Genomic DNA, 21,161 nt, shown 5'->3' with positions numbered 1-21,161 from the left:
AGGCCTAAAGGAGTACCAGGAAACTTATTCAGAAGGCTACTCATTGCTTTGTTTTATTTTGTTCCTTGAGACAGGATCTTATTGTATGAAGAAAGCTACGTTCATATCTGCCATCCTTCTGCATAAGTCTTCCAAGCAGGGGGATTTCAGGCCATCTCCTGTAGACTGAAGACTCTTGTAGCCTCTGTTTTACTGTTTTTTTTGTTGTTTAGTTTCAGTCTTAGAACATGAATTATGTCCCAGTGAAAGAAAAATCGATGCCTGAACATTCAGTAAAGAATTTGGTACTCTTACTTGGCAATCAGCTGATTGACATTCTCAACATCATATGATCTCACAGTCTATCTCACAATTCCAACCTCTTGTCTCATGTTATGCCACGACTGAGAAGCAGTGTAAACTAGATAGATGGTTCAGCAAACTATTTCCTGTATCTGGCACCTAACATTGTACAGACATGAAAGAGTGGTTCACGTGTGTCCTCACAAACACTGTTCTCAGCAAACACTGTGGCGGACAGCTCTAATCTCAGCTATCCAGAAGGCTAGAGCTGAAAGACTGTAGGATTCTATCTATCTGTTCATGTGTCAGGATGTTAGTGTAAAGGTGTACATATATGTGGAAGTCAGAGGTTGATGTTGAGTGTTTTCCTCTGTCATTCTCCATCTTTTTTTTAATTTCAATTTTATTTTGTGTGTGTGGGGTGTTATGCCAACATGTATGTATGTGCACCAAGTACATGTCTGGTATCCATGGAGGTTGGAAGAGGCACTGAATCCACTGAGACTGGAGCCAAAGATGGTTTTGAGAACCCCTGTGGCTACTAGAAATTGAACCCAGGTCCCCTGACATAACCACTGAACAATCTCTCCATCCCCAATCCTCCATCTTATTTTTTTAGATACTGTTGCTCATTGACCCTGAAGCTTACCACTTGGCTAGATGAGCTGGCTAGCCCTTGAGTGCTGGTGTTAAGGTATGCCTTGCCACACTTAGCTTTTTATTTGTGTTCTGGGAAACCAAATTCAGCTCTTCTTTCTTGCCCAGTAAGCACTTTACAGATTGAGCCATTTCTACAAGCCCTTCACTCCATGTTTTTACTGGTCTAATAGCATTCCATATAGTTCATAATAGTGAACTACATATTGAACAAAATTTAGCCTTTTTTATTTTTGAGTTACAGGAAGCAATGAATATCTCTGTACATGTTATTCTTATGTATACATTTGGTTATTTTGGTACCATTTGAACTAGTTTTCAATTTATACTTACTTAACACTCATTAGAACAGATCAATTCTAATAGCTTCTATCTTAGCAACCCTTTCTATAACAAATTTTGAGCCTAATGTTTCCATTTAATCTTCTCATTCCAAGGCATGCCAAAAGGTTGTATTGTCCAAGTATTCCAACCAGTAATGCTGCAACACTTTGGGCTGTTGAAATGCTTAAAATAGAAAATTTAAATTAGAACTTGAAAAAGAGATACAACTACAGCCTTCAAAGTGCAGCCTTTAGCAGTATGTTGAAGAGCAGATTCCTTCCGGCATTCCTCATATATTATCAATGGCCAACAATGAGCATATGTTGCAGGAATGTTTAATGTGTCTGTTGGCAGTTGTCTTATTTTAGGGAGCTGTGTCCTAAGTCAGTTAATATTTTCTTGTGCCATTATTGCATTCTCTATAACAAATTTGATAGGACATATGGAAATTTCTGGAAATGTGGCCTGAGCATTCCAATCATAATACCTTAATGTGGCATTGCCATTGCAGTGCAACGTAATAGGGAAGGGAATGCTTGCCAGAGGCACAGAATATTCTGTTGGTACACAGTTTGAGCATATTGTCTTTTGCAGTGATGTCCTTGAGTTCATTTAAATGAACTAGTGATACATTACTGATCTAGTGTGTTAATAAAAAAACACAGATTAAGGAAATAAGAGAGAATGGAGCAGGTCCCGCTCAAACAGTAGGGGGATGACTCCAGTTCAACTGAAAAAAAAGCAGTATCTCCTTTTTGTTTAGTATTTGTGAATTTATGGATTAATATTACATCAGGGGAGGAGAAGAAAAATATCTTCTTAAAATTTTTTATTGCGCAAAGTTTTCCAATCTTCAGTTTTTTTCCAATTGCAACAGAAGAGTGACTTGAGAAAAAACTGTCAGATTTGCATCAGTTTATGATATATATATGTTTATATATATTTATATATATACTGAAATCTTGCATAAGAGTTCAATGCTAACCCAGTCATGTAGGGCCACCCCTGTATTTTTCTCATCTAGAACCTACCTCAGGGGAATCGCTAGTTTCATTCAAAGGGATCTTTATATAAAATAAAAATTGATATCTTGTATTTCAAGGAAAAGTCATGCATCGATCGACAGTGGATATACTAGGGGAACATTTAAAGTGCACCATATGGAAAGAGTTTTGGGAATTTTTTAAGAGTTATTGTATTTCTTTAACACTGCATGTGTGTGCATCTGCATGGATTGTGCGCAGAAAAGCGTGGTGGCCCACAGAGGCTGGGAGAATGCATGACATCCCCTCGTGCTGGAATTACAGACACTTGTGAGCCTCGAGTGCATCGTCGGTGCTGGGAATTGAACTCTGGTTCTCTGGAAGAGAATCACATGCCCTTAAACTCTGAGTCATTCACCAGACCCAGGTTGTGTTTGTTTGTTTGTTTGTGTTTAAATATAGGAGTGAAAATGACTAAATATACTTCCGAAAGAAAAAGAAAACAAGCCCAAGCAAATGAGACAAAATTAAATACACTGCACTTTTTCTTGTAAAAATTACACGTCAGTTTTTAGAAGGCCATGAATTACATGGGGGCAGACTGTGGTAGCTACTAAATTCCAAGGAAAGCAAGCCATGCCAAGTCCTATCTTGACACAATTTTAAAGGGTTACAAACCGCCACAATGTTATTTGTGAAATAGTAAATTTACTATATGTCAACTCTCATGTACCTTCATAATATTACCAAGTGAACAGTCTTTAAATTGTATGAGCTACATAACAGGGTCAAAACCAAACCAGACCAAACAACTGCACGTCCTTTTCAGCCCAAGCAGATTCGTAAGTGACAAAAATAAGGACATTTGCAACATTTCAAAAGCCAGATGATCTATGTGTGAGGCTTACCTTTCTCTTGCGCAGTCTGACTTGATTGTCTATGGTCTCCTGGGTGGCCACTGGGCCCCTTAAGTGTAAACACTGCATGCCATCTTCTGTGTTGACCTTGAGAGGGCTTTTGTTTTGATGTTCTGAGAGCCCACTCCTCTCCAGGTCATTTTCTGCTGACATTCCACCGGGACAGGAAGGAGGCTGCAGAAGGCAGCTTCCGCAATCTGCTTTTAATAATGGCAGCCCTCTGTCTGCATAAGGAGCAGCCAAGAACTCCACTTCTACTACGCCGGGGCGATTTTTTTCCTGTTCCTCTTTAGGAAAGTCAGGTTTCCTTCGTTGCTGAGCAATTACCGCAGAATTAAGCAATTGTGTCTCAGGTGTGGCATCTTCCACATTCAAAGAATCGAATGTACTTACTTTGGGCACATCTTTTGTTTCGTTTGAACTTATATCCTCACAAAGCTCCAGGCTTTTAGTTACAGCATCAGCACCTTGCCTCCCCACACTTTCTTCTGCTGGAGACGTATCGGCTATACTAGCCTTCCTCCAGGAGTTATGTGAATCTTGGTTACTTTGCATAGTGGACAGTGTCTTCATGAGGGAGCCCGCTCCGTCGACACCACATTGGCCATCTCTGTCATGTGTTTGGGGAGTTAAAATCTGTGCATCATGGGTAAGGTGGAGTTCAGAATCAGTTTCCTCATCAGAAATGTGTACTAGAGTTTCTGTGCTGGCCTCCAGAGACAGAAACCGCCCCTCCCCTTCCTGGCTGCCTCTTTCATCCACTTCCTGTGAAATATGACCCATTGGCCTCCCAGGAAAGTCTCTGGGCTCTGGCCCACACCAGCAGTCTGGCAGAGAGGCGCACTTCTCTTTATGGCCAGCATTTAAGGTTGCATCTTTATCCATACTTGCCTGCAAGCTGTCGGATGCCAGTCCGTGATGACATGCTATGTCATACTCATCAGAATTAAAAGGCTGCTCAGTCTGTTGGGTCACATGCTCTTCCCAGCTCCTTTTTCTGATAGCTACAGACATGTCACCATAGCTTAACAACAGACAAGGAGATGCATTCCATATGACTCTTGCCGGGGATGGAACTTGACGAAAGATGGTTTTGAATTCATGGATCAAGGAAGCTAGCGTGTTCTGCCATTTTGTCGCCTGTTAAAAATTTTGAAGAAAAATGCTGTTATAGATACATTTCCAAGGTAGCAATATTTCATGGCAAAGAATGTAAATCTGTACTATTAAGCAGAGGTAGGAAATAATACAAAACCTTTGCTTAATAGCCTTAATGATTTTGTTTCTCAGAATCAGTCTAATATTAGATAATAATTTGCATTTGATATTTTTAGTGAAACTTTATCAGTACTTTAAAAAAACAATTGGGCTGGTTTATTTGTGAATGAAGATATACGCACAAAAACATTTGAAGCTCCATTAAGAAAATATTTGAGAAAAATATTTGAATTGTGATACGTAATAAAATTGACTGGAAAAACTAACTTATTGCTCTGGTTTTGCATGCTTTCTTGATATTGTTTTGTGAACAAAAGCCATTAAGGAAATTGATTTGCTGTTTGGTTTGAATTGAAACAAAGGACACCAGGGAACCAGTTCTGCAAACTGGAGCAATGGGGGCAGCATTGCAATGCACTAGTGTTTGTAAAAGAAACCTTACTGGTCCCAGTAACCATGATGTCCATACCCCAGGGTGTAACAGGAGAGCAGAAAAATACAGCTTAGTTAATATTAACTCACAATTCATGAAGAAGAAAGCATGATGCATTCCATTATAAGGCTTTTGGATAGATACTTCAACCACACATTTATTTTCTGCCATGATTAATATCATGGAAGTCTTGTAGAAGCCTAAAAAAAAGCATGTAAGTGTTCAAAGCAATAGATCTAGAACATAAGCCAATACTGTAAATTAGATCAAGCTTCCAAAGGCCACGCTCAAATGACCAATGGAGCTCATTGTCTCTACAGAACTGTCATATTTTAACCTTCATCATCCTCTTCCCTAATATGTTTACTATGTATGAACTCTAAACCCCCATGAAGCGATTCAAAAGAGAGATGTGAGCATCAATTGACAATTAGGTCCAGTTTTCAAACACTCAAGTCTCATTCTCCTTCCTTGTGAAGCTGTTAGTACATTTCTGTTAGGATTTGAACCATACGAATTTAATCAGACAACAAAATCACGTGTAAGATAAGGACAAAATGGGAGAAACTTCTGGGCCTGCATCCTCTGCCTTGAATTATTTAAACTAGTTAAAGGAAACAAGTTGTGTCCGTGTTAAAGTCAACCCTTCTAAAACTGACTTAAGTCAAATGTCAACCTACAGTGAAAACAAATTACTTGACTGTGAATGAAAAATCGCATTGAAAGAGCAGACAGTTTTTAGTTTCTGCTCAGACAGGAACTGCCAGCATATAATGTTGCCCTCAGCCAGCCATAAACCAGATTAACTGCTGGGTTGGCTTCAATCCCATCTACTGAAAAGGACTCTAACTCCCCACCAAAACCTTCAAGTTATTCTAACTAAGCACATGCTAGAAAGGTAAATAGTCACACCCTATAAAGATGGGTGGAATTGAGATGTGCTAGCATTTTGGTACCCTGGTAGAACCAAATATCCTTCTGGATACTTTTTGGTTCCTTCTGAGGTCTGTGGCCATCTTTGAAAATGGCCATCATTCATGTTTTCCATTTGGCATTCACCTTGCACCAAGAAGAAAAATATAAAGCCTCCGAATTCCATGCATAAGTCATTATAGGGTGGGAGGCTAAGGAAAGTGGAAAAAACGCTCAAATGCAGGCCAGCCAGACGTTTCTGCTTTCATGGGCAAATTTGGGTTGTAATAGGGTGGTTCTGTTTTAGATGCTTTCTTTTCTTTATTTTTATCCTGTGAAGAAGGAACAGGCTAACTTAAGAAGTGCCAAGTGGTATTACTGTGTCATTCCTAAGCCCCATTTATGTTTAGGTTGAGCCTGAATTTTGGTTTTATTTCTTTTGCTGAGGAGAAATACAGTTCTTTGAGCTCCTCAGAAACTTCGAGCTGAATCTGAAAAATCAATACACAGTATTTTTCTTCTTCTAAGAACTTATGGTAGTTTTACCTTATTTTTCTCACCATGGCAAGTAGGTAAGGACTTCTGTCATATGGAAGGATGATAGTTCAACAAATTCTGAGACTATCTAACAACACAGAGACTGTAAATTAATTAGGTTCAATTTACTATAACTCTGTCATCATTTCTAATCTAGACTTTCAGGGCATTTAAAAATCATTTTGTGAACTTATTCTGTCCATTTTATGGACAAAATATCCCCTACTTATTATTATGAAAAAAATGTTTTCAACACTATTCCATATTTTGTGGTTTGATTGGTTTAAAAACATTTCTTCTCCATTATCAGTCCTATGCACACTTCCTATTTAAATCCAGATTTTTAAATTTCATATTTAATCTTCCATTTGAAGCCAGGGAAATTATTAACAAATAGAAGCATTGAGTTATTGGCACTGCATCTGAATATACCAGCCTAGTTTTCTAATCATCTGACCTGAGTAAAATCCATTCTGTATTATGTATTCTTTCTACAAAGTCCAACTTTCCCGAAGGGAGTCCATATCAAGTTGCTTTATTTAAAATTCTCCTTTAAACTAGGGATTACTATTCTACATTTTTCTGCTACATTTCTTTACTAATCCCTCTCATGCAGTCTTATTCAAAATGAACACAGTTGCTGAGGGTTTGGATGGAGGATCTGGAAAAACCTAGATCATTCTAGGGTGTTGATTTTATGAAGTGAATTTCCATGGCAATTTTTATACTGTGTCCATGTTTCTAGAGACCATACACACTTTTGGTCATTTGTATGTCCTTGAAATTCCCAGTGAGGTGTTCAAACCTACTTTCTGTGATGATATTGAATAGCAAGTGTAGACAGACTGTGATTTCAAACTTTGGGTAATTTTGTACAACTGTTATATAAGCATCTCATATATGTCAGAATTAAACACCCTTGAACATATAGTACCTAAAAATGAGAAGTGGAGACATTCTAGTTTGAGAATCACTGGCCAATTTGTCATAATAAATGATCATACCATAGTTGACATTTACTTCAGAAACACACACACACACACACACACACACACACACTCACCTCTCACCATTTGTACTTCCAATAAGAAGAGCCTGTATTCACTATTCTCAGTTCAACATGATGCAAGAAGAAGAAGGCATAAGAAAAGCCTCTGTGGCTGGAACAATGTATGGTAGTATTCAGTGGAGAGCAGAAATATAGCAATCACTATGAAAACTTCATTTACTGTCTAAAGAACAGTAGACATTATGCTGAACATAGAGAATGGAAATGCAAATGCTGTATTGTCTTTTTGGTCATACCTTTTCATTTTATGGAAGATACTCATATAAACAAAACTAGTAGCATCATTGAAAGATAGTTTATGAAAATCTTCACACCAGTTGGGAGTATCACCCCCTTGTCTTTCTTCCTTCTTTAATAGAATAGAGAGTGATGTTGGGTGTGGTAGATGCATTAGATAAATCCTCACAGAATGAACTCTTCCTTGGTTCATTTTCGGCCTCTACCACATCTAAGTCCAAAGGTGAGTTCTGTAGAGTTTCCTACTTGAGGAAAGATATCTTTTTTTTAAAATGTCTTTGCTTTTTTAAAAATTTAAATTAGAAACAAGCTTGCTTCACATGTCAATCCCAGCTCCCTCTCCCTCTCCTCCTCCCCCGCCCTTCCACCAGACCCCCCCAGACTCCCACCCAATCCCCACTCTGATCCCCAGGGAGGATGAAGCCCTCCATGGAGGAGCTCCAGAGTCTGCCATTTCATTCAGGGCAGGGCCTAGGCCCTCCCCCCTTAAGAGTCGAGGCTGAGAGAGCCTCTTGAGGGAAGATATTTTTCTTCTGCTTCCAGAGACTTATTATTCAAGACACCCTATGGGAAGGATAATGGATGAAGTGACAAATGCTAGAAAATTATTTGAATTTTAAAATTTGTTAGAAATTATTCTAATTTCAAAAATCACAGAGAAGTGACCATCCCTCAGGAGCACTTCATAGAAATTGGAGGGAAGCTTTTCTTCAAAGAAAAACATGAGCAAAGTACATCATATGCACGTGTGAATCATTCATAATAAAGTCCATTATTCCCTGTGTTCTCTTTTTAAGGTTTCTTTTTTTAAATTTTGAAGTGTGTGTGTGTATTTGTGCAGGCACTTTTTACTTCCAGTGTCTGCAGAAGTCAGAGGAGTTAGATCCTATTGGAACTACAGGTAATTATGAGCTACCTGATGTGGGTACTGAGAATCAAAGTTGGGAGCTCTGAAAGAGTTATACCTACTTTTAACTACTTAGCAATCCCATCCTTCTGGTGCTAATTAACATATCACACAATCTCCTGGGACTAATGATAAAGTCTTTGAAACAAAGAGAATCATGGACTGTATGGAAGAACAAAAGAATAAAAATTGAGTGTATTCAGAAGCATCACTGAAATTTCAGAACATAGGTTCATAGACAAAATATCCTTAATGATTTCAGAGAAATAGAAGATTATATTTGAGAGATACTGAATGAAGATGGTGTTAGATTTCTTAGAAGCAATACTGGAGATAAGATGGTAAGCCAAGATATCTTTAAAATCTTGGGTAGGAATTTGTTTCTGCTTTAAAATATATTTTTAGAAGTGACTAGAGAGACAAGGAAACAAGAAAGCCAAGAATTCAGTGTAAATGTCTGTGCAATAGAATTGCAGTGATGGAAATTCATATAGTGAGTTTCTGTAAGAGATGTCTCTAAGAAAACCATCTTTAAAAGGAAGAGTAAATGTGTACACTGAGAGGAAATGTTTAGAGATGACAGACAATTTGGGTGGAAAATGATTAATAGCAGGAATTACAGGGACTATCAGAGGAACCAGTTATTAACTCTAGGAATAACAGTTCTGTCAGAAAGGAAATGAAATCATACACACTACCTGGATAATCTGTATATTGACATAGTGCCAATAACACAAGCAATCAATATTGACTTAAAAAACAAACAAAATTAGAAATAACTGTTTTTAAATATGAGGTTTGTGAGAAATTGAGTCAGATATATTGGGGAAAATAGAGAAAAGTCCTTATCTTCTGTAGCAAAATATTAAGGGATACCTTCTAAAATAAAAAAATACAATATATTATAAATTTCCATTATGTTTTAGAAATGTGGATGTAAATATCAGAAGAAATAAACAATCCAAATGTAGACTATGATTTTATTTGCTTACTATAGAAAAAGATCTATTACTGCTGAAGCTTCCTAAAATGAATACATGTGCATACACAAAAAGAGCTTAAAAGGAGTTACCTCATAATGGGAGATGGGTACGGACAATATCCTCCTAGGTACCACAGGCTAGTAAATAAAAAGCTCAGTGGCAGGCATATGTTATCTATTTTTGGAGTTGTTGACTGGTGTGTTCTCATAGATCTCCAAAATATTTCAGGTTATCGCTATTGCTTTTGGTTACCCTCCAGAATTTAATGGTAAGACTACATTGCTAAAGACATCACCTAATGAGAATCATAGAACATGAAGAAATGAAGCTGTTATTGACATGGAATCTTCATTTCTATTGTCTAACTTTTATAGAAATGAAAAGGGTTATGCATTTGACTATAAGAGAAAAGCCATCAACAGTCTTACCCTACTGTGCACCCTGTGAGTTGTAATAGTACTGTTCCAGTAGGGTATGCAAAAATGGCATGAATATAATGGAAGTAACCAATCACTTTCTAACTGGATTTAAGTACCACTCTTGAAGATCAAACCCATGCCTAGCTCTGCTACTGGGGCCAAGAACCTGTGCCTAGGTAGGTCATAGGCCTAGGAGAGAACCTAATACTAATATTCTGTGAAATGGACATAGTATTAAACTTATTTCTAATGACTTACCACTATTCTAAAAGATTCTCAACACTAATCAGAGAACCACTTTTTAAACACTAGATTGCCATTAAGACAGCAAACACCAACTGGTCTTGCTTCATAGACTAAAAGACTGAAGACCATGAAGTGTTCATCCATAAGTGGGACATCAATAACACATTACTTTCTGGCAAGGCTCAGAGGTCATCAGAGAAGAGGTTGAATGACAGTATGAGCAAGAAGTGGTGGACAACTCTAAGGAAAGACTGCTGTCCAGACACCACAGGGAAGTTGTACACATGAATCTGCAGTAGCCCTGACAGCATGCATACCTGTGCAAGCTCAAGCCAGACACAGTTCCAGCATGAAGGGTGGAGGTGACATGGTAGTCACATTTGTAGACAGTTCGTGCTCTCCACATTCTTAATCAAATTAGAAAATTCAAGAAGACAACTGTTTAGACATAGACACAATTGCACTTTAAATCACTCCTCCAAGTGCACAGCCACTAATGTCAAAGTTAAGTCTTCATCACAATGAATAGGTGTGGTGAACAGAGATTTATTTTCTTGACCAAAGTATCAGAGCATGAATTATCCATACGTGACTTTTGTCACACCTACCATGACAAAATAAAGAGGAATGCCTTTCAGGATCAAACTGAAACAATTTAGGTAAAATGCTTATGTTCAGGAAAAACTAATTGCAGATAATTTTTTAATCTTTATGTGAGTAAACAGACAACAAAAGTAATAGTGCATTTGTAAGCAGAATTTCTAGGAGAATCACAAGGCAGCCAATTTCCAGTAAAAGAACAGTGCTCTCTTAATACATCGTCTTATTACTGAATCCAAAGTTAGAGAAAGGTAGAATTGGGTTGTAGAAGAGGGATAATGTCAATAATAGAACGCAAAAATTTATGTCTATATTATTTTGTGAAGATGTCCTTTCTTTAGTGGAAGTGGATGTCTTAATCTCTCACAGAGTCTCATTTCCTATGTATTTTCATGTAATTATTATTTTAAAATTTCTTTAATTGAAATAGAATTATATCAATTCCCCCTCCTTTGTCCTCCTAGCTCCTCTCTCAACTCCTTTCCATGTCTAGCCAACTCTCAAGTTGACAGTCTCTTTTATTTGATTATAATATTTGATTGCATTATTACATATGTGTGTGTACTCAAATATATAAATACAACCTGCTGAGTCCATATTTGTTATTTGTGTGTGTATGTTTTAAGGCTGACTGGTAAGTATTGGACAACTTATAAGGGGATTCATTCCTGAGAGGAGTTAACTCTCCGATCTCAGCAGCTGTACCATGACAGAAAACCTCAATTGGACACAGTGCAGAGATCAACAGATCACGTGGGGCCCAGCCCAAACAGATACATCTACCCTACAGCTTCTGCATCTACGGCTCAGGAAACATTACTGAAGAGGGGCTGGAAAGACTGTAAGACTCAGAATACCCAGAAGTCTGCTGTGAAATAGCCTCTCCTAGAAATGTTTGCATAAACACGACTGGAACAACAGTAATATCAATGAATACGCAACCAAGAAGGGGGGGAAATGTCATGGAGTATCACCCATGACAAGAAAATTGCAGGCAACTACTATCACATACTTTAATGCAGAGTGTATTCATTATGCCTCATTTCCATTAGTAAGAAACAAACTCGTTGTTTCTTTATTGGGAAATTGCTACGTAAAGTTAAAAACACTATAAATGAAGTGGCTTCCGTGTGTCCATGTCCGGAGAGCCTCATAAACATAACTTTAGCAAAATTATAAAATAAGCCAACTAAGATGGGAGATTAAATAGCCCATCACTGTTTCCAAGAGATGCTTCGTCATAGCTGTTAATTTGGGGTTTTGGAAGGAAAATGCAGTAGGCACCCAATTAACTAGCCCTTCAATGGTAACTTATTTAATGCACCCTCTGGTGCTCCTCCTAGATTTGGAAAGCCTTTTCATATCCTTTGCTCTTAGAATAGATTTACTCCAGGAACTAGGGGAATTTCAAAATTAACCCTTTCAGTCGACTAGAAGCCCACTCATGGGAAAAGACCAGGTCAGTGCAAAGCAGAAGCTCTTATGTTTGAAGTGCCCTGCTTTTACCTTCAGGCTCCTGAGCAGGCTCTAATTTCCTTGCAGGGAGGAGGCGAGACCTGGCAGCATTTGCCTCAGACCCACTTTAGAGCTCAGGGCAGCCAATTTTGCAGACTCCCCTAACATTTTTTGTAAACATCCCACATGTAATTTGAGGAAATTTTGGAACATTTCATAATATTTTCTCTGCTATCATAAAGGCAGTTCTGGGAGCATGTAGCTTCTAAGAGATCCCAGAATTAACAGTCACGTGGGACAATAGGATTTGTGGAAGCGATACTTCCTAGACTCTTACATTTTAGTGCTTTCCATGCATTTTCCTTCCTATGTAAATATTTAGAAGCACATTGTGCCTTAGTTGAGTTTTGAAAATGAACTTACTAATGGATGGTAACTTAACACGAGTCCTTTTTCTAGAACAGTGGTGCTCAACCTGTGGGTTGTGGTCACTTCTGGGGTTGCATATCAGATATTTTTACATTATGATCCACAACAGTAGCAAAATTACATTTATGAAGTAGCAATGAAATAATTTTATGGTTGGGGATCATCACAACACGAGGGAATATATTAAAGGGTCACAGTGTTAGGAAGATTGAGAATCACTGTTCTAGAGTGTCCATATCACTGTCTTTACTCTGAACTTGTTTCATATGGAATTTTTCATGTACTAGGGAAGGCTTAGAGTTAAGCTTGGTGATGGAAACTTGCCCTTCCCCACCCTTGACTAGTATACGTGAGTGACGTGTGGTTTCGCCTCTTTATGAAAAGATATTTCTGTCCAACAAGGGACATGGGCTATAATGCTTTATCATCATCGTAGTGTGATGTGGCTTTGCTTCAAGTGGCCACTTTATTTTTAGCTTGGTTATCATTTCTAGGAACCCTCTTGCAGTAGAAATAGCCATCACTCCATGTAAATAAGAGATACCGTGCATACAGCACCATTGACACAGGTGCTTAGATAACCAGGTGACAACAGGAAACCAAACCTTTAGCTCTTCCTTAGGCAAAACCTTCGCTGAAATCAAGAAGAAATTCATGGGAATTAATCGCTGCCTGTCAGCCCAGTATCCTTTCAGGGGCCAACACTTTAGATTTCAACTTTTGTTTATTATGTGTAGCATTATAATTCCATCTCAGTTATCTACTTATGAATACACATTTGAGCCAATTTTTGTCAGTTTGTCAGATGGTTTTCTAGATACCAATGTAATATTATAGACACTAGAAACTTTTGATGATAAGAATAATAGTAATTATAAGAAAAGGTTCCATTTACCAGACATATAAAATGGATGAGGTACTCCACTTGGTGTTTTATTTTAGTAACAATACAAATACCCTACAAAAATCACTGTCATCATTCAGTTTTGTAAAGAGAAACATTGAGAGAACTAAGTAGCTCAACATTAAGCAATATTTCAGTAGGCAGATTCCTCCCACCCTCCAGCCCCTACTCCCATCCCTACCCACCCAAGATATCTATTAATGCATACTTTTCCCTTGAAGATTTCACTTCTTCCTTAAATCATTTGACTCTTGGTTTCCCTGTATCTACAATGAGAGTCATAAAAAATGATAGGAAAGTAATAATGACTCAATGTCACATGATTTAAAGGAATAAATAGAACCAGGTGGTGGTAATTAGTACACAGCTTTAATCCCAGAACTCGGGAGGCAGAGGCAGGATGATCTCTGTGATTTAGAGGCCAACCTGGTCTACAAAGTGACACAGAGAAACCTTGTCTTGAAAAGCCAAAAAAAAAGAATATATAGAACACTTAACCTAAGGCATATTTCATGCACCCACTAGATGCAAAGTGATGCTGATGAGGGGAGAGAAGGAGGAGGAGATGATTTCATGAGGATTCCTCCAGCTGCAGAATCATAGATGAGTATGAACTAGAATGACCCCTTGCCAGCTCATGTTATTTCAATATGGATGTGTTAGATCAAAATGTGAGTCATGGTGACTCAAATCCAGGAGCATCGAGTGGTAGAGATGGAGTCAGAGTTAGTGTTCTGAATCTTTTATGATTCTGTCAGCATCCTGCCCTGTGGAAACTGGAAAAGCCACTCGCTCCCCTCATGCTGGCCTCACACAAGTTTTCGTTTCAAACTATTTGTGGAAGCCTGTGCCTCTGGTTCTTAATGAATTGTTATGTCCTCTTATAAGAGTGTTGTTAACCTCTGGCCTCAACTTCTGATGACTCCTGCCAACCACTTATTTTTCTTCCCCTTTAACAAGTATTACTCTATCATTTCAGGATGTCCAGGGAATAGGGTAAAAGTCCAACTCTCACACATTAACATTTCAGGATGTCCAGGGAATAGGGTAAAAAAAGTCCAACTCTCACACATTAACATTCTGCAACCCTGTTTTTCTCTTCTCTGCCCTTTGTTCCCAATTCATTCCATAACTTACTGACAAACAGGTATTGGCAATTCTTATTGTGTTTCAGATAATTTTTAGTTGCTGAGAATGAAATAAAGTCCCTAAACATGCTCTCTTATCTTCCTCCTTTATGCCACTGCTATTAGGAGTTCCAATTTCTCTTTGACTTACCTGGATTGTGTTGCTAAAACACTTTGAGATTTCATCCAGTGGAACTGCCTGAAACATGCAACCAACTGCTGCTGTCCTTACCACTCCTCATTCATCCCTCGGCTTCCTGTATTGCTTCGTAGCTAAAAATTTGCCCTTGCATTTGCTTCCCTGTCAATTATTTTCAAGGTTATGTATGCAAGTACTTAATCTATTGAGTAAAAACAACCTCCTTAAGCCAGATTTCAATGTCTACAGTTTGCCTTCATTTTGTAAATTTTTTTAAAAAACTAAGTCCATGTCCTTCTCAAAACTCTTAAGCTGATAGGCTTCAATAAGAGAATATGGACAGTACCATAATACCTCATGGCTGATCAAGAGGGACGTTTATTTGAGGCTTGATTACTTTAACATTTTGGCTTTAAGGAACTACTCCTTTGTATAGCTGTTCATATTTACTCTTTTTTTCTCATTTAGTTTTTGCTCAAAATTGTAAACTTAACTCTGCAATCCAGCTAGACTAGGAGGGGGATGAGGAAATGAAATATGGAACCCAAAGAATTTCAGGGAAAGCAGAGATCATAGGGTATTACAAGTAAATGGGATGGGACCCTTCTCCTGAGCTACAGAAGGAATAATCTGGTGGGTAAAAATGCCTGAAAGCCAAAAGAGTTAGAGTTGTCCACAGTCAGAAATGGTGATCATTATGCTAAAAACAAAACCCTATGAGTCAACTATGGGTCACTTATTACCTGAAACCTTCCTATATTAAAAATGTTATAAAAAGAGTTTTCTCATTGCAAGACAATGCCTGTTTTTACACTTTTAAGGAAGAAACAAATAAAAAACATAAGACATCTCAGAAATGACCCATTTCAGACTAGTTTTAAGCCCAGGAATCTACTTATCAGTAAATAAAATTAAGCTTACTTTAGGAACTGGCAGAAAAATATGATAAGGACAGGTCTGCAAAGTGCTAAGGCAGCTTGCTTTCTGTAAATGGGAGGGTTCTTCAGAACACAAAAATATGCAATATTCTCTGTTCATTAGACGTTAGTGACCATGCAGTAAGGTACCCAGGCTATTGTAATGAGCTGCGATGGCTGTGGGAGAAAGTTTTTGACATTGTAGGTGTTAATATTAGGAAACCCCCAAACTAAAAGTACAACAGCACCATGACATTTATTTGAAGGCAGTGGTTCTCAACCTGTGGGTCTCAACACCTTTGGGGGTTCCACGGCCGTTTCACAGGGATTAGATATCCTGCATATCACATCTTTATATTTAATATAAGTATCTAACATATTTACATTATGCTTCATAACAGCAGCAAAAGTACAGCTATGAAGTAGCAATTAAATAGTTTTATGATTGGAGGCTACCACAAGATGAGGAACTGTGTTAAAGGGTCGCAGCATTAGGAAGGTTGAGAGCCACCACTCTAAGGAAAGGACACCCATTAGAAACAGAACATATTAGTTTCATGGGGAAAGCTTTCTCTAGCAAAGCACACTGCTTCAGCACATATATGTTGCCAGAAGGGATGTATGGTGTAGAGGAATTAGCCACTCTTCCCATTTGATGCTGCACTGGTCAGCTGTCACATAATGTAAAAGAGGCATGTATTATACTACTAGAACAGTGGTTCTCATCCTGTGTGACATGACCCCTCTGAGGTGGCATATTAGATATTTACATTATAATGCACAATGGTAGCAACAAGAATGATTTTGTGGTTGGGGGTCACCACAATGTGGAGAACTTTATTCAAGTGCTGCAGAATTAGGAAGGCTGAGAACCATTGTACTAAAGTCTTGGAGTAGACATAGAGAGCAAAGGTTAGAAACAAGTTATAGAATGCACACTTACATTTTCTTATGGACGTATAGATATTGGCACTTAGAACTGGAAATAAGCTGTAGTGCGATATTTAACTGAGATAATAGAAAGGTTCATGAGAGTCTTGAGACAATTATAATGGAGTAAGGATTGTAAAATTTCTTCTAGAAGTCATTGGTGCGGATAACTTTTTAATTATGCTCTTCAAATATAAAATATAAGAATACGAAATGAACAAGTTTCTCATTAGGTCATTTTCTTGAAAGAAATGCTATTCTTAAATGAGTATCATTATAGCATATGGATTGACTTGCTTGGCATAAGAATAAGATTTACCACAATAGTCATATAAGCAAGTCACTACTTTAAAGTCTGAGATGAAAGCATAATGCATCCTTTTAAGAAATCTTAGCCATTGAGAAATACTGTTAATTAACTAATTGGAATTTTTAAAAAGAAGAATTCCAATCCCCTTTCTGAAAAGTAGCCTCCAATCGGATGGGCAAGATCATACTTTGCTGCGCATAGTTATTTTTTAAGAGTAAGGTCTGTGGAATAATGACCATAATACATAAGGCAGGAGACTATGGTTTCCCTGCCATCTCCTCTACTAGGCAGCAGTATGACTTTGGACAGGATAGTTCTGAAGGTTATTCCTCAGCTTCCTTGATCTCTAACATACCAGAGATAGTGATATTGAATGACCATTCTTTTCCTATCATTCCTATCATTCTACTCAGCTATTTTATTAAGTAATTTAGATATGCCAAAATTCCTTTTCCTTCTTGGTGCTGTGAATTGAACCCAGGGCCTTGCACATGGTAAACCACTCCCCACCACTGATCTATACTCCTAAGTCCTAGAATTTCACTTCTAACATATTACAATGTGTTTTTCTCATTTTTTAAATGCCTTAACAAAGCTTAAATTATTAGTGACAATGTCAAGGCATAAATATAAATCACTCTAGCCTGAAATTAGGAATTAAGTTAGCTAACACAGCAAAAGGTCAATTGTACTTTATAAAAGTTTATGATTAAAACCTTTATTGATTTCTTAGGGTCCAGCTGTCAAAACTGCTCTCCATCTTTCACTTAGTTCCTTTTGTGTTTGTTTCAGAGATTTAGAGATAGGCATGATTTTTTTTCTCTTTACATACTGTCCTTCCACACAAGTTTTCAAAGTAATTTCCTTCTAAATATTCAGAAATGTAACATCATGTTTGTTATTATAACTCTACGTTATTTCAATCCTTGCTACAATTATTTACCCATGGGTCACACATTGAACCATTAAGACAATTTAGGAGACTGAAGTGTGGTGATAATGATTTCATGATGACATGAAGGATGAATGTATGGTCACTTTTAAGTTTTCACGTGACTGACAGGGTTACACTGCCATTCAGATGGCTTTGGTTACCCACAGAGAGTAACAACCTAAGATCTGAGCAGCGATTCAAGCTTAATGTAAACAAAACCCGATTTTGACATTTAAATTCCAAAAGTGACATTAAATATGTAAAGACAGAAATAATTGGTAAATTTGCATGTCATTACTTCTATTAATTAATTAGTAACTGGATATGCAGTTGAAACTAGTTGGGAGCAATGTTAAAGAATTTGATCTTCACAGTTTTCTAGAAGACACAGGATATTCTTTGAAGGCTCGTTATTAAGAAACAAATTATTAGTTGTTTTGTACTCTTTTTGTTGGGAAAACACAGAGGAGGAAGGGTTCCCTAAAGTTTCACACTTCAACGTGAGCAGATTCATTGACCTCGAGCTGTGCTACTTATCGGCAACGCAGAACGTTATAAATGGCTTGGTCACTAAGTTAGGAATAAAAAGAAATCAAAATGAAACATTTCTATAAGGGGAAAGAGATTCAAGCTATGTGGAACATATTTTAGAAATGACATTTTACTGAAAAGACTTGACTCACAGCTTTCTCTGGATTAAACATTTTCCCCTTCTGCTTTCTGGACTCGGCTCTGAAAGCAGTCAACAGCTGGCTGAAGATGCCAAGGATTCCCGCTCTGCCTCCTAGATGACAGTCTCAGCCTCTTACCTGGACCTGGAGTTTCTGTGCTGCCAAGACATGATGCTGTTCCAGCCAGGGTAGGAGAGGAGTCCGTCCCGTTAGCGTCCCCCAAATCTAAGTTCACATTTCGTGGCTGAGGTCACAGCTCTATTCTAAGCAGTTCTCCTTACGCAGGCAGTGGGTGATTCTAACAAAAACACCCTCTGCAGCTGGAGGGAGCCTCAGCTAAAGCCGGATCCCGTCAAGGCGTTCCTAGTGACTTCTGTCTTCTAAATGCAGACTGATGTTTTGCGAGAGGGGCCTCCACAACCAGGCCCAGATTGCCTGCAAAGTATTTCCTGCCTCTGAGAAGTTTGCATGTGAGAAAGCCTGCACGAAGCTGAGGGGAGGGGCAGAGCAGAGCTGCCTGGGCGTTGAAGCTCTGATTTTACACAGGACTGAAGTGAGTTTGTCAAAGCTCTTGAGATGATTAGCTAGCGTCAGAAAGTCCTAGACTCCTTCCTATCCCACAAGGCTCGTGGAAAACAAGGAAGAAAGAAATCGCATTTCTCCCTTCCACAGCCTTTCCACTGTGTTAAATGGGGATCAAAACACTTCTGTTAACTCTCATTTCAAAAGTTTTTTTTAGGACAGTTAGAAGAATTCGGAGTTTTTAATACCGTAATTCTTCTAAAGTTTAGAACCTTTAAAAAATGACAAACTTTACATCCTGGACTTGAGAAAATCTGTACATAAAATCCCGAGAATCTTGGAGATAGAGTGTTTTCCTCTTCCCTTCCATCCCCAGAAATCTTCTCAGAACACAGTGGTTTGTGTTTCAGCACATGTGGCCTTACCTACAGTCTACAGTCGGGATCCTCCAGTTACAGACAGCCACGGCTGGAAAGGCAGAAGGCAGACTCCATCTTGATCATGTTGGAGTTGTGCTGACATTAAACACTTGCGATGAGTCCTCCTGCACGGCCGAGTCCCCCAATCACATCGCTAAAGTGGCTAGCAGAGTGCGCATCCTTCTGCAGACACACAGTTTGTGAACTCTCATCTGTTTATCTTTTCTGCTTTGGTGCCTCCAACTGAATGACTTCCTCCTAGCTTGCTCCACACTGGGAGCTTGGACTACCATTTGGTTTTGATTAAAACCAGACAGCCAACTCTGGAGAACTTAGGGAATAAGCTAATGGAAACTGCGAGTATGGCTTTAATTAGTGCATCAATTAATAATAGATGTTAGCTCGTCTTATAATAAGATGTCACAAACGCGAATCTCAAATCATTTCTGGAAAGAATTCATACCGAGTTTCTTTCTTTTATGATGAAGAATTCTCCCGTAGGGAAAATGCAAGGGAAGAAAGGACTGTGGCCTTGGGACATGTAGGTTGTGCCCAGGCCAGTGGGACAGCTTCCTTGTTTACACCAGATGAACAGGAAACAGCATCTCTCCATTTATCTTGTTTGGTTGAAACTGCTCTGTAATCTTTCCCTTCCTCTTTAGTTCCATTCATAGTTTCCCTGGTGGTCTAGTGGTTAGGATTCCGTGCTCTCACTTTAGTTGTATTCAAAGGGTTCATTCCATAGCTCTTGGTAACTTAACCAGTTCTTTTTTTTTTTCCTCCGATTAGTGATTAGATGAATGGAATTATTGGGTCTACGGGAGGATTGCACATTTTTAGCTTGTCAGTCAGGCGATGTGCAAGACTATTTCGTGTGTCCAAGCAACAAATAAGTATAACATCACATAATGAGATACAAGAATTATTAAGCCTGCATGTCCCAACATCTGTCCTTTTCTGTGAAATTTAAGTGAGTTTTCACATGTATATTCTCAGGTGACCTTAGGTTTTACAAATGCATCCAGATCCTCCAATATCATCATGGCCATATTTTATTTCTCCCTGAAAACACTACACAAGCAATGACTTAATGAGGTATGATGCCACAGATACTATATCTTTCTTTCCAGGAAGACTGAAATATCTAAAAAAATAATGGAAAATACAAGGGAGACTTAAGCCACTCAAAAGCTAAAAAATGAGATGCACTCTAATATAAATAGATTAGCAAGGCTTATCATGGTGGGCAAAGGTCTGGAATCACAATGCTTGGGACACAGACCAGAAGTCCAAGGTCAGCTTGTTCTACATAGAAAGACCATGTCAACAAGAAAGAAAGGGGCTGTGGAGATAGCTCAGTCATTAAAGTGACCCGGGGACCTGAGTGCAATATCCTGAACCCATCTAAAAATAGTTAGAAGGGCACTCATAACTTCAGCATAGGTGAGGCAGAGACAGTGTGGGTTCCTGGCGCTCACTGGCTAGCCCTACTTAGTGAGTTTGAGTCCCACCAGAGAGTGTGACTGAAAAAGAAAAATGGAACTAGAACAATGATACAAAGGTTGTCCTGGAACATGTACACAAATAAACACAAACGCTCACGCACCCACACACATACACAAAATAGAGCTACACGGGAAGAATGAACTCACCTTAGGTGTTTATTCCCCACATTAAATA

At 38.4% G+C, this 21,161-nt stretch overlaps 1 protein-coding gene across 3 annotated transcripts in view; it reads right to left on the bottom strand.

The window, feature by feature from the left end:
• Dlc1 (DLC1 Rho GTPase activating protein) overlaps nucleotides 1-19,638 on the bottom strand; it is a 359,377-nt gene extending 339,739 nt beyond the window's left edge. For 2 of the 3 annotated variants that reach the window (XM_040731981.1, XM_040731983.1), the window contains exons 1-2: nucleotides 18,679-19,004; nucleotides 3,155-4,303 (exon numbers count right to left, since the gene is read on the bottom strand). In XM_040731981.1, coding sequence (XP_040587915.1) covers nucleotides 3,155-4,177 — 1,023 coding nt within the window. In that variant the 5' untranslated portion in view covers nucleotides 4,178-4,303; nucleotides 18,679-19,004. Of the gene's footprint in view, nucleotides 1-3,154; nucleotides 4,304-18,678; nucleotides 19,005-19,487 lie in introns of those variants that run through there. The other variant, XM_040731982.1, reaches the window with a different exon arrangement.
• Between the last annotated feature and the right edge of the window lie 1,523 nt (nucleotides 19,639-21,161).

Source organism: Mesocricetus auratus, unplaced genomic scaffold, assembly GCF_017639785.1.
Source record: "Mesocricetus auratus isolate SY011 unplaced genomic scaffold, BCM_Maur_2.0 Super-Scaffold_100026, whole genome shotgun sequence".
NCBI classification, from domain to species: Eukaryota; Metazoa; Chordata; class Mammalia; order Rodentia; family Cricetidae; genus Mesocricetus; species Mesocricetus auratus.
This window is presented reverse-complemented; position numbering and strand designations above follow the sequence as displayed.